Here is a 13,964-nt window from a genome sequence, read left to right on the forward strand (position 1 = left end):
CCACACACGCCCGTTAAACCATAATGGTCGACTCTGATACCACTTGTAACACCCCATCCACTCCTGGACGGGCAGTACTTACTCCTGGTGGCTCTATAGGATCATATATTGTCCCCACAGACCAACACGAGTCTTTTGTGCGCACTTTGTCCTCACTCATGCGCACCCGAGAAAACTTTTCGGTTGGTCACCCATCCCAAATTGCTCCAATCCAAGCACGCTTAACCTAGAGGTTCTTTTGAGATAGACGTCCGAAAAAAGAAGATGCACCTTGTTGATACGAGTACTCTATTAATTCTATTAAGCCTTGGGCCAGGATATCACCATCCCCTACGGCCAGGATATCACACCTTGCCACGAAGAAAGAAGTGCCATCGCCCAATCTATGGATCATAGAGCATGTTCATAAGTTTTATCCGTAAGGGCAAGACGAGGAATGAGTTTCTTCCTTTATAACTAGGTAGCACCTATGTGTGGTCCAGCCTGGTGGGGTCCGACCTCATAAACCCGGTCTCTAGTGTTCATCGCACAACTCATGTTTATCAAGTTATAAAGGAAATATTTACCCCAGTTTTGTCTTTGCGATAATTTCTTTCCCGTTTCGACTTATAAGCATTATTTCTTCTAACCCCCATGTGGTTCCCTACTGTTGTTTCTATGTTGAGATTTGAATTGAGTTAGCTGGCTTGTAGCTTAATTTGGTGCCCCTTTAACGTTGAAAGGGATTCAGATCACAGGAAGCCAGGTCCGGAGAAAAGGTACCTATTTTCTGTGGTGGTTGGAGTTGTGTAGCCGCTTAGCCTAGTCCTGTACCCTAACCATGCATACTTCACCACTCTGTAACAAATGCCCTAGTACCTAGAACTGTGCACCTAGGGTCCTAGACCTTGTTTTAGCTTAAAGGCCGGCTTCGTAAACTCTACCCGTCGAGTGTAGTTGTGTGTGACTTAGTTTGGGGCCTCCTTTACTACTGAAAGAGGTTCGGATCACTGTGGACCAGGTCCGAAGGAAAGGTGCTTGTTCTTTGGTGTGGTCCGTATCCGTGTAGCCGTTAAGTATGGTCCTATACCCTAAGCCTACACACTTCACCACTGTGGAACAGGTGCCCTAATATCTGGCTCCCTAGAGGCCCAGACCTCATTTAACTTAAGGGTTGGCTTCCCAAGCTCTGTTCATCAAGCCTAGTTGCATGTCTTAATGGATCGGAGAGAACAGAGTGTGAATTCCATGGGTGCGCTACTAAACATCAACCTTGAGTCATATGCATGACTAAACCCTGGTTTGGTGGTAACTAGCCTCAAACATTTGAGACTACCTCCTAGGGGGCCAGAATACTAGGGGCGGTTGAAGGAAATGAGAAAGTCCTTCCTCTATGTCAAGTGGCGAAAATTATGTTGCTGCGTACGCCAAAACCAGAGACATGATAGACAACTAAGTCTCAATACCATTTATGACTTGGTCATAAATACATTATCATTCACCAAAAACAAAACTACTGCTCCTACTGTGAAGGCTCAGCGTGTCCCTTGCCTCCTTGCAAGTCCGACTCTTCAGGATCGCGTCAGAAACGAGCAACAATGATCTCGAAGACCTCTTGGACGCTCTCCTGGGCCGCGTCCTTTTGCCTCTGCAATCGAACCCTCGGCAACTAGAGCCAAGGAGGAAGAGGGTTTGTGGCTCCGGAAGCAAGTCGGAGTGTGGACAGTCCAACTCCCATGGAAGTCGGGTGACTGTAGCTTGGGCTACGACTGTTGTGGGTCATCTGCTGGCTAAGGCTAGGGCCTCGGGCAGGCAAGGTTATGGCTCCGGCCGTGACTGCTGTGGCGACGGCTACACCTGCTGTGGGCACCGCCGCTGCTCTAGCTGCTGCTACCGCTGCTGCGGCGGTGGTTGTCGTTGTTCCGACTGCTGTTGCTGCTAGGAGCAGTCGCGCCAGGTGGTGGTGGCGGTGAGCCGGTAGGCACTCGCGTGCTGTGGACTCGGAGCTGCCCTGTGCCTCCACCCCGCGGTCCTTTGACACTTCGCGACATGCTCTATGACAAAGGACCCATCATCGCAACACAACCTGTATCGTCTTTCCCGGAACACAACCTTTCACGTTTTGGATTGTGTGCACGCAGAAACAAAATCCCGGAATCTAGTGCACACTGCATTTTTCTTGGATACCAAGCATGCATCACATTATATAATATGTAGTAAACTAAAATATGGTCTATGTCCCCACATAAAGCATATGATGTCCCTCCATCTTTGACCGAAACTCAACCGATGCATGACCTCCATCATATAGCCCCATGTAACCTTATCAAAAGCTTTTGCAATATCAATTTTAGGAATATCATTGGAGTATTTGATTTGTGGTAGTAGGTGGTTGCCCCTTGCACGTATCTGTTATTATCTGGTCAGATTTTACATCTCGCCACTCACTCCCACAAAAGCCTAACCCGTCGCGAGATGAGAGGACACCGGAAGGCCATGTGCCGGCATCTTCCCCGCCGCCCGATCCGGGTCGTCCGTTTGTCGAGGGGACATGGACGACTATGCAGCCCGAGCTCCAGACCAACACACGGCGGCCGACACATGACACGGGCGCAACAGTATTGACTGCTGTTCGTCTCATCCCTGACGCAGTGACCATGATCACCTATGACCTAGCCGAGCTCCGTGCCTCCGTCCCTCCATCTCCCTTTTGCATTCCGCCCCCAGATTCCCGAATCCTCCGGCTCGCCCCCTCTCCGAGACTCCGACTGCCTCCCCTGAAGCTAGCTAGCCTCCTAGCCCCTGGTCTGGTCCTCCCGCTGTGCCTGTGAGGCGCTGCTCTACCAAGGAGGCCGCTGGCTGCTCCGCTGCGCTGCAGTGAGGCTGCAAAAGCTGGCGGCTTCTTCTCACTGGGCGTCGCCATAAACAGTGGAGATTCCCATCCCCATTTTCCCAATTATGGATAGCCAGCGGCAACCGGGGGAGCACCGCTGAGGCCGCTCGCCCGCCATCCCGCCCGCCATTGCTCCCGTCGAGGTAAGCAAGGCGCTTGGAATTCTTCCTCCTGTTCGTCCCCACTCCTCACCTGAAATCCTACCGAGATCGGATCTCTTGGCCGCAGGCAGTGAGCCTGGGATTAGCTCAGCTGTTCGAGGCCCCTTAGGTTTTCCCTTTTCATACCCAAACAGTGGGGTAGGGTTCTTGATGTTGCTCGGTGCGTAGTATGGCAGAGTAGAGCAACATCCAGGCGTGGCTTATCTTCTTTCGCCTTTTCTTACAGCCCCCTTTCACCTTTTGAGTTCGATCGTAGCACCGGCTGTTTGCTCGTTCTCTCTCTCTCTCTCTCTCTCTCTCTCTCTCCTTTTTTTTAACTATAATCGATGGCTTGCCATTTCTTGCCTTCAGCATTCTTTCAGGTTTCGGGGAAATTCCATGGGATGAGCATTGCTCGTCGCCGCACAGCACTCCAGAGTCCAGACTTATTAGCTACAAACAGGCGGTTGATTTTTGGCTACTCCATACCAACTCCCGCTGGCGTTTTTTTTTTTGGGGCCTTTTGTTCCTGCTTTTCTCTTTCAAGAAAGTACGTGATGCCCCTGCCCAACTTCATTTTCACTGCCGGCTACCAGAATATTCCCCCAAAAAACGAGACTATCATTGCGAGTAGTTGTCATGCGGATTTATGCCCAATCCTGTGATCAAAGGGGAGAATTTGTGCCGTCCCTTAGCCCTCATGGCCCTGATTTCAAATTGTCAAGTCACCGTTGTCATTAGACAGCAAGGAGGGGATGAGACCTGAGCCATGGCTTTTGTGGATTCCTCTTATTATCTGTTTTTTTATTTCTATATCAGAATATCACATGCCCCATCCAAATGGATGCATTTATTCTGTAACCTTTCACAATTCACAGACACTAAATTCAGGTCGCTTTGTTTGCGTGGCTCCCCTTGCGATCTTGCAGAATCTATTCCTGAGGAACAACAGGCTGCTCCACACCTAGTTGTTTATTCACACATTCGTTTTGATCAAAATTGCCACATCCATCCATCCATTGAATCTATAACTTTGAAGCACACTCACAGGATCACATGCTTACTGAGTCTTTCCTGAGATTTCACACCTTGTAAAGCTTGGTTATTAGCCCTGAAGATCATGTTCTCTGACTTGCTGCTTCTCATTTTAGGGTCACAGATTATCCTACATATTGTAGCTCCGCAACCTGTTCAGCAAAATGAGGCCTTCAGATGACAGGGCACAGCTTTCAGGCTTTGCACAATCAGATGAATCGACACTTGATGTGGAGGGGCATTGCTGCCATCAGCCGTCATTCCCTTGTTCGCCGTCAATGCAACCGATTGTTTCTGGGTGCACACACACAGAGAACAGCGCGGCATACTTCTTATGGCCAACATCAAACCTACAGCACTGTGCAGCCGAGGGGCGTGCAAACTACTTTGCCAACCTTTCAAAGGGACTTCTGCCAAAGATTGGCCGTCGGCTGCCCAAGGGCCAGCAAGCAAACAGCTTGCTTGACTTGATGACTATAAGGGCTTTCCATAGCAAGGTACTGCGTTGCTTTGGCCTTGGAACGGCAGTGGGCTTCCGCATCAGGAAAGGGGTTCTAACCGATATCCCTGCAATTCTTTGCTTCGTTGCTCGCAAAGTTCACAAGAAGTGGCTTGATCCGGCCCATTGCCTTCCTGCCATTCTTGCGGTAGGGAAGCTGTAATTCATACGTATTTTAGATGATTGGGTTAGTTATGCTCCCAAACAATGCTACTGAAGTTTTGTACTTTGGAATTCTTTTTGCCATGGTCTGGATATTTATCACTTAGTCGGATCATTGACAGGGTCCAGGAGGTATTTGGTGTGATGTTGATGTTGTTGAGTTTTCGTACTACGGTGCTCCAGCTCAAACTCCAAAAGTGCAAATATTCACAGAGCTCGTGGATAAGTTGTGTGGCAGTGATGAATGTATTGGCTCCGGCTCTCAGGTACACTTTTGTTCTTTTCTGCATTGATTGATTTTCAGTATATATCCATCTATCATGTGGATTAAGCCTAGCATGCTACCATGTGGAATCGTGCAGCGGTGCACAATGATTGTATTGGACCAAACAATGTACTAGCAAATTGTACTACTGGTTTGTAAGGGGACCGTTCGATTTTGTCAAGGTTCTCCTCAAGATTTACTAGTACAAAGGAACAAATAATTGCACGGCATGCATAAGATAATGCTACGGAGTGACACTTTTTCAGTTATTCCTACCATGTCAGGTGCCTGGCTAAAGGGCCTACTTTAAATCCTGCAAATGTTCAGTTCATCCAACTGGATGTTCCAAACTTTTTTATAAGCTATTATAACTAGTTTATCCCCGTAAAATCTTTGCTATAGTATAGCAGCTAACACAAAACTTTTGAGATACTGCAAGTCTGCAACTGAATATTGTTCTCTGGAGCCCAACACATAAACAGTTGGGCTCTGTAGGTGTTGAAGATGTAGTGTTTGCCTCCATTGTATAAGTTACCCTAGTCATTGCTTCTCTTTGAAAATTGAAACATATATAATTTTTATGTCACATTAGGTTAGACTTGAATTACTTAAAAGCAGCTGGTAAGGCTTCTCGGAATGATGCAATGTCAAGAAGGCATGCTTTTGAAAACTTTCTCCTTGCACATCTTGTTTCACTCTTCCAGGTTGCAAGTCAGGACACTTTTGGAACTTTGGGCGCCATTGTAAAACGGAGAACTGGCAACAAGCTGGTAGGTTTCGTCACCAACCGACATGTTGCTGTTGACTTGGACTACCCAAACCAGAAGATGTATCACCCATTGCCACCCAACCTTGGGCCTGGTGTTTATCTTGGAGCTGTCGAAAGGGCAACATCTTTTATCACGGATGATGTTTGGTATGGAATCTATGCTGGAACAAACCCAGGTAGAGGAGTTATAAGTTATGTGGTTAATATAGGAAATTAAGTATTACCTGCAGCTTTAGTTGCTTGGATAATTTTCTGTATATTTAATTTCTCAGGTGACATTATTGCTTGATCTTTTCATATCATGCAAGGTTTGACATTTGTGAATACTATATTAAAATAATCAAATTAACACTAACTTGCCTTTCAGTTCACCACTTGCAAATAAAGCAACATCATTTTTTTTGAGAAAATAAAATATAAGTTAGGACTTTCTCTAAACAAATAAAAGGCTCCCTCAGGTCATAGATACTGTCATTTAGGACAAGATCTGGTGAAACATCAATAACATATTTATTTGGATTAGAAACATGTTACTTATATGTTTAGTTTTTTATAATTTTGTTTGAAAATGCTTGCAAAATCTCATGATTTGAAGAATTTTTGGAATATATTCTAGAAGAAATTAGTGGTCAAAGGTAAACATTGAAACCGTGGAAAGGCAAATGTGGCAAACTATTTTTCACCAGAGGGAGTAAATCCTTAGTTTTGATCACTCTAACCATGCAGTACATATACTATCTCTTCTTCTGCTGATGATTCCAAATGATTTACACAATGTTCTAATTCCCAAACATACATGCCATGTTCTAATTCCCAAACATACGTGCTATGTTCTAATGAATCTGCAGAGACATTTGTACGTGCTGATGGGGCATTCATCCCATTTGCTCATGACTTTGACATCTCCACAGTCACAACTACAGTTAGGGGTGTTGGTGATATTGGGGATGTTAAGGTTATAGATCTGCAGTGTCCACTTAATAGATTAATAGGGAGGCGAGTATGCAAAATCGGCAGAAGTTCTGGCCACACGACTGGAACTGTGATGGCTTATGCCCTTGAGTACAACGACGAGAAAGGAATAAGCTTTTTCACTGACCTCCTTGTCGTCGGTGAGAACCGCCAAACATTTGATCTAGAAGGTGACAGTGGAAGCCTCATTATCCTGACTGGCCAGGACAGCGAGAAGCCGCGTCCCATCGGGATAATATGGGGTGGCACAGCAAACCGTGGGAGGCTAAAGCTTAGGTGTGACCATGGCCCTCAAAATTGGACCAGTGGAGTTGATCTTGGCCGCCTTCTGGATCGTCTTGAACTTGATCTTATCATAACCAGCGAATCACTCAAAGGTTCGGCATTCTCCTTGCTTTCAGTTATATGTGTTTTACTCGTTTTTGCATCCCTTTTCAGATACTGGAAAATCCACTGTGATGTACGCTTCTGTTGCTTTTTGTTCCACGACAGATAACTGACATAATTTATCCTCGATAAAGATGCCGTGCAGCAGCAAAGGCGCGCGTTGGCGGCTGCAGCTAATTCTGCTGCTGGGGAGTCGTCGACAGCAGCAGCTCCCGTCCTAGAAGAGAAAGTGGAGGAGATCTTCGAGCCTCTGGGGATCAAGATTGAGCAGCTGCGTCGGCACGACGTTTCGGCCTCTGAAGCGGAGGAGGCAGCTGGGATCAATGTGGAAGAGCGCCAGTTCATCTCAAACTTTGTGGGCAGGTCCCCTGTGCGTGATGACCAGGGTGCTCCAAGGCAAATTGCGAACCTGAACAATCCGTCAGAGGAAGAGCTCGCCATGTTGCTGCACCTAGGCGACCAGTAGCCCAAGCGGCTTCGCAGACAGAATCCGACCTCGACGGGAAACGGCGAAGCGCTCATTTCAGTGTCTCTACATCGAAGAGTCGCAAGTAGTCCGAAGAAGGTCACCTGGAGTTCAGCAAACTGAACCTGCATCAGTAGCTTAGACCAGCAGCTTCCTGGCACAAACATTATAATGAACTATGCTGAAACTTGATTCAGCACTTACATGATTTGGGTGGTATTCCCTTCAGTTTTGCTGTGCTCGTGAAGACTTTAATATGTACAATGCTGAGTCCCTGTATCAAAACAATGCAGGTAGTGATAAAATCGTATTGATCACCTTCTCTTTTCTACCATTATCGGTGGAGTTGTCTCAAGATGACTAGATCAGCTTCTGGCAGGCCTGTCTAGTGCCCAATGCAACTAGGGCGATGGTACAGGCCCCCAATTTTTTGAGTTTTCTGAAATAGATAATATAAGAAGGCAAATATTGTTTGATGTTTTGTAAAATAAGCTGCAAAATCTTGACTTGAAAATAGATAGTATGAGAGGATAAGAATATGATAATAGATTAAATATAAAAAGATCCATTTTATATATTTTTTTACCGCTATATATAGGTGAGCATACCACCAAAACTAAAAAAAAAACCTCAGAGAGACAGAGACGGCCCTTGCTTCTGGAAGCCTGATGAGTATTCTTAGAAGTTAGAACGCTGTTTTTTACGGGTAGGACACATAGCACTTGCTCCCTCCATCCCAAATAGTGAATCTGATGGACAGTATTTAGCGTTAATATGTTAGCATCCTAATCATAGTAGCCTTTATTATTTGGGGGTTTGAAGCAAAGCCCTGTTCAGAAAATTGAGGGAAAGGTTTATTTTTCCTTTTTACAGGCGGACGGGTTTGATGGGTTTGATGCAGTAGCAAGAGTCGGGGTTGCTGCTGACAATCGGGGAATCGTCTGCAGCCACAATGTGTTGGCTGCACGCAGGAGAACCTGACTTCTATGACCCGCTCAACGAGACAACGACTATGAGGGGCTGTAAATGGGAGGATTTGCAGCAGGATGTATAGAATTTTTTTCCCTGTCAGCATCACCGGCAACGCAACCATGGTCCATAGGTATCAAGATCCAGCATTGCACTTGGGCCAAAGGTTGAGCTCTGCGAAGTGTGAACTACAATCATCTAGATGGGCTCGACAGAGGTCAGGCTAATGCAGCCTCGATGGGCTCGACCTGAAAGCCCACACATAGGATGCGACCCAGTACACGATTTGCCGGACACTCCCACCAATTAGTACCACCTCGGTCGCTCGATTGGGTAGTAGCCAGCTTAAAAGTTCAGCTCTGGAGTCCGGTAGCACGACCTTACTTGAACAGGATCTGTTCTATAGGATCGTACCGTTGCATCCTTGATTAATAAGGAGGCAAGCACTTTAGCCTGGTTGATGAGTCATGACCTGTGGGCCAGAGCGTGATTAACGGCCAGGAGTTCAGCTGTACTGCTTGCTCTGGTTGCTGTAGAGGATCGTTCCTTGATCAGGCTTGCCTGGTTGGGATGGCCTACAGGTTGTCTGACAGGCTCTCTTTTTTTTTTTCTGTACTGCATGTATTTTTCGACGTTGCTCGTTCTGCAATTGAAGGGGAGAGCACAATGCAGACCGACAACGCTTCTCTCAATTTTAAAGGAGCAGATCTCTTGCTTGTTTCGTCATTAGCAGTGCGAAACATTTTAAGTACACAGTTTGCTTGTTTAAAGTTGCTAGTGTCGAGTCATCCTGATTCTTTCTACTTGATCTACAGAATATAATCTTCTATGATACGGATCCTACATAAATTTCTTTTGGTAACTGACTCTACTGGAAATATCTATGCATTTTGTTTGGGCGTAAGGGTGAACTGTGTTTATTAGGCATTAGCCGTAAGGGTGAACTGTGTTGCAAAACAACGTGCAGAAGAGGCCAGCTTTGTCTAATATAATTTGTGTATGTTTAGTTTGGTTGTAGATTTATGAAAATTCAATCCTGTAGAAAAACTGAAAATTCTTTAGTTAAAACAGTTGTCAACTACGTATTCTCTTTGTCCCAATTTATAATTTATTTGACTTTTTACATCAAATTTGGCCGGATCCTGTTATTGAAAAAAATCATAATTATTATTAATTTTTACTATGGTATCGTTAAGCATATAATATATTTTATATATGTCTTTGATTTCCCCCCTTTTCATAAATTTTTTTGAATAAAACGAGCCGGTCAAACTTGGTAAAAAGAACCAAACAAATTATAAATTGAGACGAAGATAGTATCATATAAGATCATGATAACCTGGTAGAAGTGACGTCGTTCTGACCACTTAGACAAACCAATTCGAAATCGAGTCATTGATGATGAGGGGCGGTATGTCGTGTTGTGGGGGCCAAAAGCCCACGGCGTAGGCCCAAGCGTCATGGCTGCCCACTTCAGCGCGTGTGTGGCATCCTACACGAGCAACGTACACGGTTGCAGCAACAACTAAAGTAATAGGTGTTTATTATCATCTGTCTATAGGGATGGAACCTCACTATCACATCGAAGTGGGAGCTAGGGAGGTGCAACGATAAAAAGACGGGGATGGACTGCATGAATGGGATGGTGAGCAGCATTGAAGGGTCGATAGAGAAGAGTTGTGATGGTTCAGCGACGACCGAGCCGCGTTGCTGACCGTCAGAGTCAGGCACAAGGAGGCGGTGGCAACCTGAGCCGTCGTTGGGAGGTGCTGTGAGATGGGAGTCGAGTGACGAGTCAGATGAGAGGTCTCCGAACATAAAAGAAAACTTTTCGATCCTATTAAACATTCGTAGGTGGGTAATGTTTAAAAGAATGGATGGTAAGAACACACGCACATGAATGCCAGAAAAATAATCCCTGCTGGTTCTGTTCTGGCCTAACTAGTGAAATTCATAGAACTGGAGAACATACACGGAATGGGAGAAAAAAAAACAGATGTATCATCGTGAGTTCATGACTAGTGATGACTCCGAAAACATCCTCATGCATTCGCCGCGACTGCAGGATGGATCTGGACGCGGCGCCAGCGCCACCCCATCCCTGACGGCAACTCAGTCTCAGAAGCACATGTCGAGCATGCAGCAGCAGCAGAGCGCGGCCAAGCTGCAGATCGGTGGCACAAACAGAGAAGAACGACAGATTAGAATCAGAGACGACGAACCAATGAACCATTTTGCATGGAAAACGAAACGTTGAAGTGGTAGCAGCAGACGGGTTCATAGACCATTATTAGTTTATTACCATCCTTTCAAGAAGCCGTCGTTGCTGCGCTTGGAGTCCTGCGGCTGCGGAGGCGGCGGGGGCGGGTACCCGCCGGCGGCCATGGGTGGCGGCGCACCGTAGGCAGGCGGCGGGTACGCCTGCTGGCCTGGCGGCGGGTAGGCCGTGCCCGGCGGCGGGTAGGCTATACAGCCGAAGCAAAACCGATCAAAGATGCTGACCGTAATAAAGGCTGCATCTTGCTGAGGATTTAACAAACCTGGCGTCACAAGTACGTACCTGCGGTGCCGGGAGGAGGAGCCTGGTAGCTCATGGCCGGCCGGTCGTCGGAGTTGGACCGGCGAGCTGCCCTGTCCCTCCCTGGGTGATCGGTGCAACCGCAGGTGGGAAGAAGCCGAGCAGGAGGCGGCGATCGACGAGGCCCGATGGCGGATGCAATCATAGTAGGAGAGGCCGGCCGTTTTTTATAGCCCCGGCGCCGAGCTACAACCGCGTTAAGGTTCTGCTAGTGGCCACCTGCTGGAGCCGCCGTCGCTTAAAATTGCTTAGGCGCGTTGGGTTCGAGGAGCAACGGACGCAAACGACGCGCCACGCGCGCGCGCGTGACTAGCAGGACGCAGGCCCGTGCACAAGGGAGTGCGAGCTGTTGGACGGAACAGGGCCTCCATTTTTTTGGGGCCCCAAAATTTATTGTACTAGTCCATTAGTACTACTAATTTAATATTAGGAGCCTAGAAAGTGAAAAGGAAATCGTTTCGCATGCCATACACTAGTATTTCTATGCCTGAGCGTTTCGCATGCCATACGTCGTTTCGTCTTTTATCTACCGCTGAGTCTAGACCAACACATTTGCTAGTTCACCACCGCGAGCGATCGTTGCTGCTTGTGCCTGACGTTCGTTTTCCTACCACCCGCCGTCAGCGCGCTAGTGGGCATCTGGTTGTCCATCGTGCATGCAGTAGGCATCCAACACGACAACGTCGCCTATCTTGCTCGTTCTTCGTATTTGTGAAACAAAGCGATCAAATAAGGCATCTCTAATATATCAGTATGCATGTATATTTATTTGCTAACTTTATTTATAAAACAATTTATTGATTATCATATTAAATATTGTAGCATTTCAAGATCTAATTATCAATATCATGTCTTCGGCTAATCGGTCTAGAAAATATGATTCTGGTTACAAAAAACGTAAGAAAAAACAAAGAATAAATGATTTAAATCAATCTTAGAAGGGAGCTATGGAGAGATTTATTATAAAAGAATCAAGTAATACAAGGTGAATGAAGTTGTTCAAGTAAAATTTATGTAACCAAGAGTTTAATAGGTATGCTTTTTATAAATTTTATTTCTACATTACAATATTTATATTATTACACTATTATTTTTTAGTGATTTTATGAGAAGAGACCTCTATTCAATAATTTTGTACAGGGCCTCGCTTTTTGCCGGCACGGCCCTGGCAGGACGTTCAGCTCAGATCGAGTCAGAGACGCGCCCAGTTTTGAAATTCCATCAAGAGAAAATACTATAGTACTAACTATATCTATCTATATCTGTATTATCCTGTAGCTATATGATATACCCTTATATCTCTAGTATTAAATCAAACATCCTCTACGTGTGTAGGCGGATGTGTAGGCGGAGGCTGAAATACCTGATGAGTATCGACCCATGACGATTGACAAGGACTGACATTGTCATTGTGGACTCCGAGAAAGCTCGAACAGCTTCATAACAACAATGTTTTACGTTCCTACTTCTACCCTAAGGGCTAGTTTGGAAACCACAAACCGAAAGATATTGGAGAGCTAAAATTCTGTTCAAATTTAATTTTAAATAACAAGAAAATTTTAGCCTCTCTATTTCTTTTCGGTTTTATGGCTCTAAAACTAGGCCTGAAGTTTTTGTCCAGAATAAAGATTCCAACCAGAGGTGCCGCTTTCCAGGCATGCTGTGAATCGCCTGCGATGGTGGTGGGGTTCTTAGGCCCTGTGGTATATTGCTGAGGGAGCAGCTAGCAGATGCATAGTTCGTATAATATAGGTAGCATAGCGAAATCGAAATCATAATCGGTCGGAATTTAAAACTGGGTTGAAGATCTGGTTTAAGTATTCGTCAAAAGGTGATCACCGAATATCCCTTACCAGCGCCTTTTCAGCGATTCCAATCACTCTCTCTCTCTCTCTCTTGTGAACTCGTGGCCTTCTACAGTACAGTTCTACTTACTTTTGCTGGATTAAGATTAACGCATGAAAAGAGGAAAGCGCAATGACGAGCCTGATAGCCTGGAACTGAAAAGGGATGGTCTCTGCGACATGTATAGCGTCCACCCCACCTTGTCTGCTTTATTCAATTATTCCTACCTATGCTAGACTGTGCGGCACTTAGAATGCTCAGGCGTCGCCATACAGATTGGCTCCTCTTCTTCCTCCACCGGTACGATTGTGAGCTAGTAATGCTTTGGATTAAACTAATCACCGTGGTTTGTTTGGGCATTTGTGCGTCTGGATCTAGTTAATCATGGTTTAAAAGCCTGTCTCTCCAGATCGACACTCTGCTGGAGGTATGGCTACATGTATAGTCCCAGCAGATCGTACGTCGGCATGTTGTCTTCTCCTTTTTGCTGTACACTAGTGCTTTATAACATGCATGCGGACAGTGCCGTTCGCTAATTGTGCTTATGAAATGCTTTGAGCTGTATATGGAACAACGGGTGGTGATAGATGAGCCATGGACGAAAGGATGGTACATCCATCCATGTGTGATCAGCTGTACGATGAACTGCAGAGCCTAGAGAGTTCAGAGCATTATTATTTGCAATGGCAACTTATGTGACAAGCTTGTCAGCTAGCACAAGCTCAATTGCCTCAGCATCTGTGCAGGTGCAGCTGCCATTTCAAAAGAACATATGGGAATTCATAGTAGGAACCTTCATGTCGACTCTCTATTGACCTCAATGCCGGCATGACGCCCTTGTTCTATCTAGCACAAGCTCGCCTCTGGCCGGTGGTAACCTACCTGTCATCTTCTCCAGAGTATAAACATGGAGAGGCTTCAGCTAGCTACTACATCAGTGACCATTGTTGATAGCGTCAGCGTACCCATTCCGTCAGTGACCAGCTACATCAGTTCAGTTGGAGC

General features: G+C 46.0%; 2 protein-coding genes and 1 non-coding gene across 5 annotated transcripts; 2 read left to right on the top strand and 1 right to left on the bottom strand.

Moving 5' to 3' along the window:
• The first annotated feature begins 2,430 nt into the window (after window positions 1-2,430).
• LOC103642051 (uncharacterized) lies at window positions 2,431-7,901 on the top strand. Of its 3 annotated transcripts, XM_020545232.2 has the most exons (7): window positions 2,431-3,015; window positions 3,385-3,562; window positions 4,164-4,694; window positions 4,831-4,974; window positions 5,678-5,918; window positions 6,591-7,091; window positions 7,236-7,901. In XM_020545232.2, the coding sequence occupies exons 3-7, from the start codon at window positions 4,212-4,214 to the stop codon at window positions 7,565-7,567; spliced, it is 1,701 nt and encodes a 566-aa protein (XP_020400821.1). In that variant the 5' UTR covers window positions 2,431-3,015; window positions 3,385-3,562; window positions 4,164-4,211; the 3' UTR covers window positions 7,568-7,901. The 3 variants fall into 3 exon arrangements, with proteins under 3 accessions (XP_020400821.1, XP_008663589.1, NP_001309069.1); XM_008665367.3 differs by lacking the exon at window positions 3,385-3,562 and having other exon boundaries at window positions 4,164-4,544; NM_001322140.1 differs by lacking the exon at window positions 3,385-3,562 and having other exon boundaries at window positions 2,444-3,015; window positions 7,236-7,884.
• A 1,009-nt stretch (window positions 7,902-8,910) lies between these two features.
• Window positions 8,911-9,132, top strand: LOC111590387 (small nucleolar RNA U3). The gene has a single exon (XR_004853516.1). It is a non-coding gene; the product is annotated as a small nucleolar RNA U3 (small nucleolar RNA).
• Window positions 9,133-10,437: 1,305 nt separating this feature from the next.
• Window positions 10,438-11,253, bottom strand: LOC100285708 (uncharacterized). Its single transcript, NM_001361370.1, has 3 exons — window positions 11,097-11,253; window positions 10,839-11,001; window positions 10,438-10,700 (listed from the first exon to the last, which is right to left on the bottom strand). Exons 1-3 carry the CDS (start codon window positions 11,128-11,130, stop codon window positions 10,655-10,657), a joined length of 243 nt encoding a protein of 80 aa, NP_001348299.1. The 5' UTR covers window positions 11,131-11,253; the 3' UTR covers window positions 10,438-10,654.
• Window positions 11,254-13,964: the final 2,711 nt, after the last annotated feature.

Source organism: Zea mays, chromosome 10 (assembly GCF_902167145.1).
Source record: "Zea mays cultivar B73 chromosome 10, Zm-B73-REFERENCE-NAM-5.0, whole genome shotgun sequence".
In the NCBI taxonomy this organism is placed as follows: Eukaryota; Viridiplantae; Streptophyta; class Magnoliopsida; order Poales; family Poaceae; genus Zea; species Zea mays.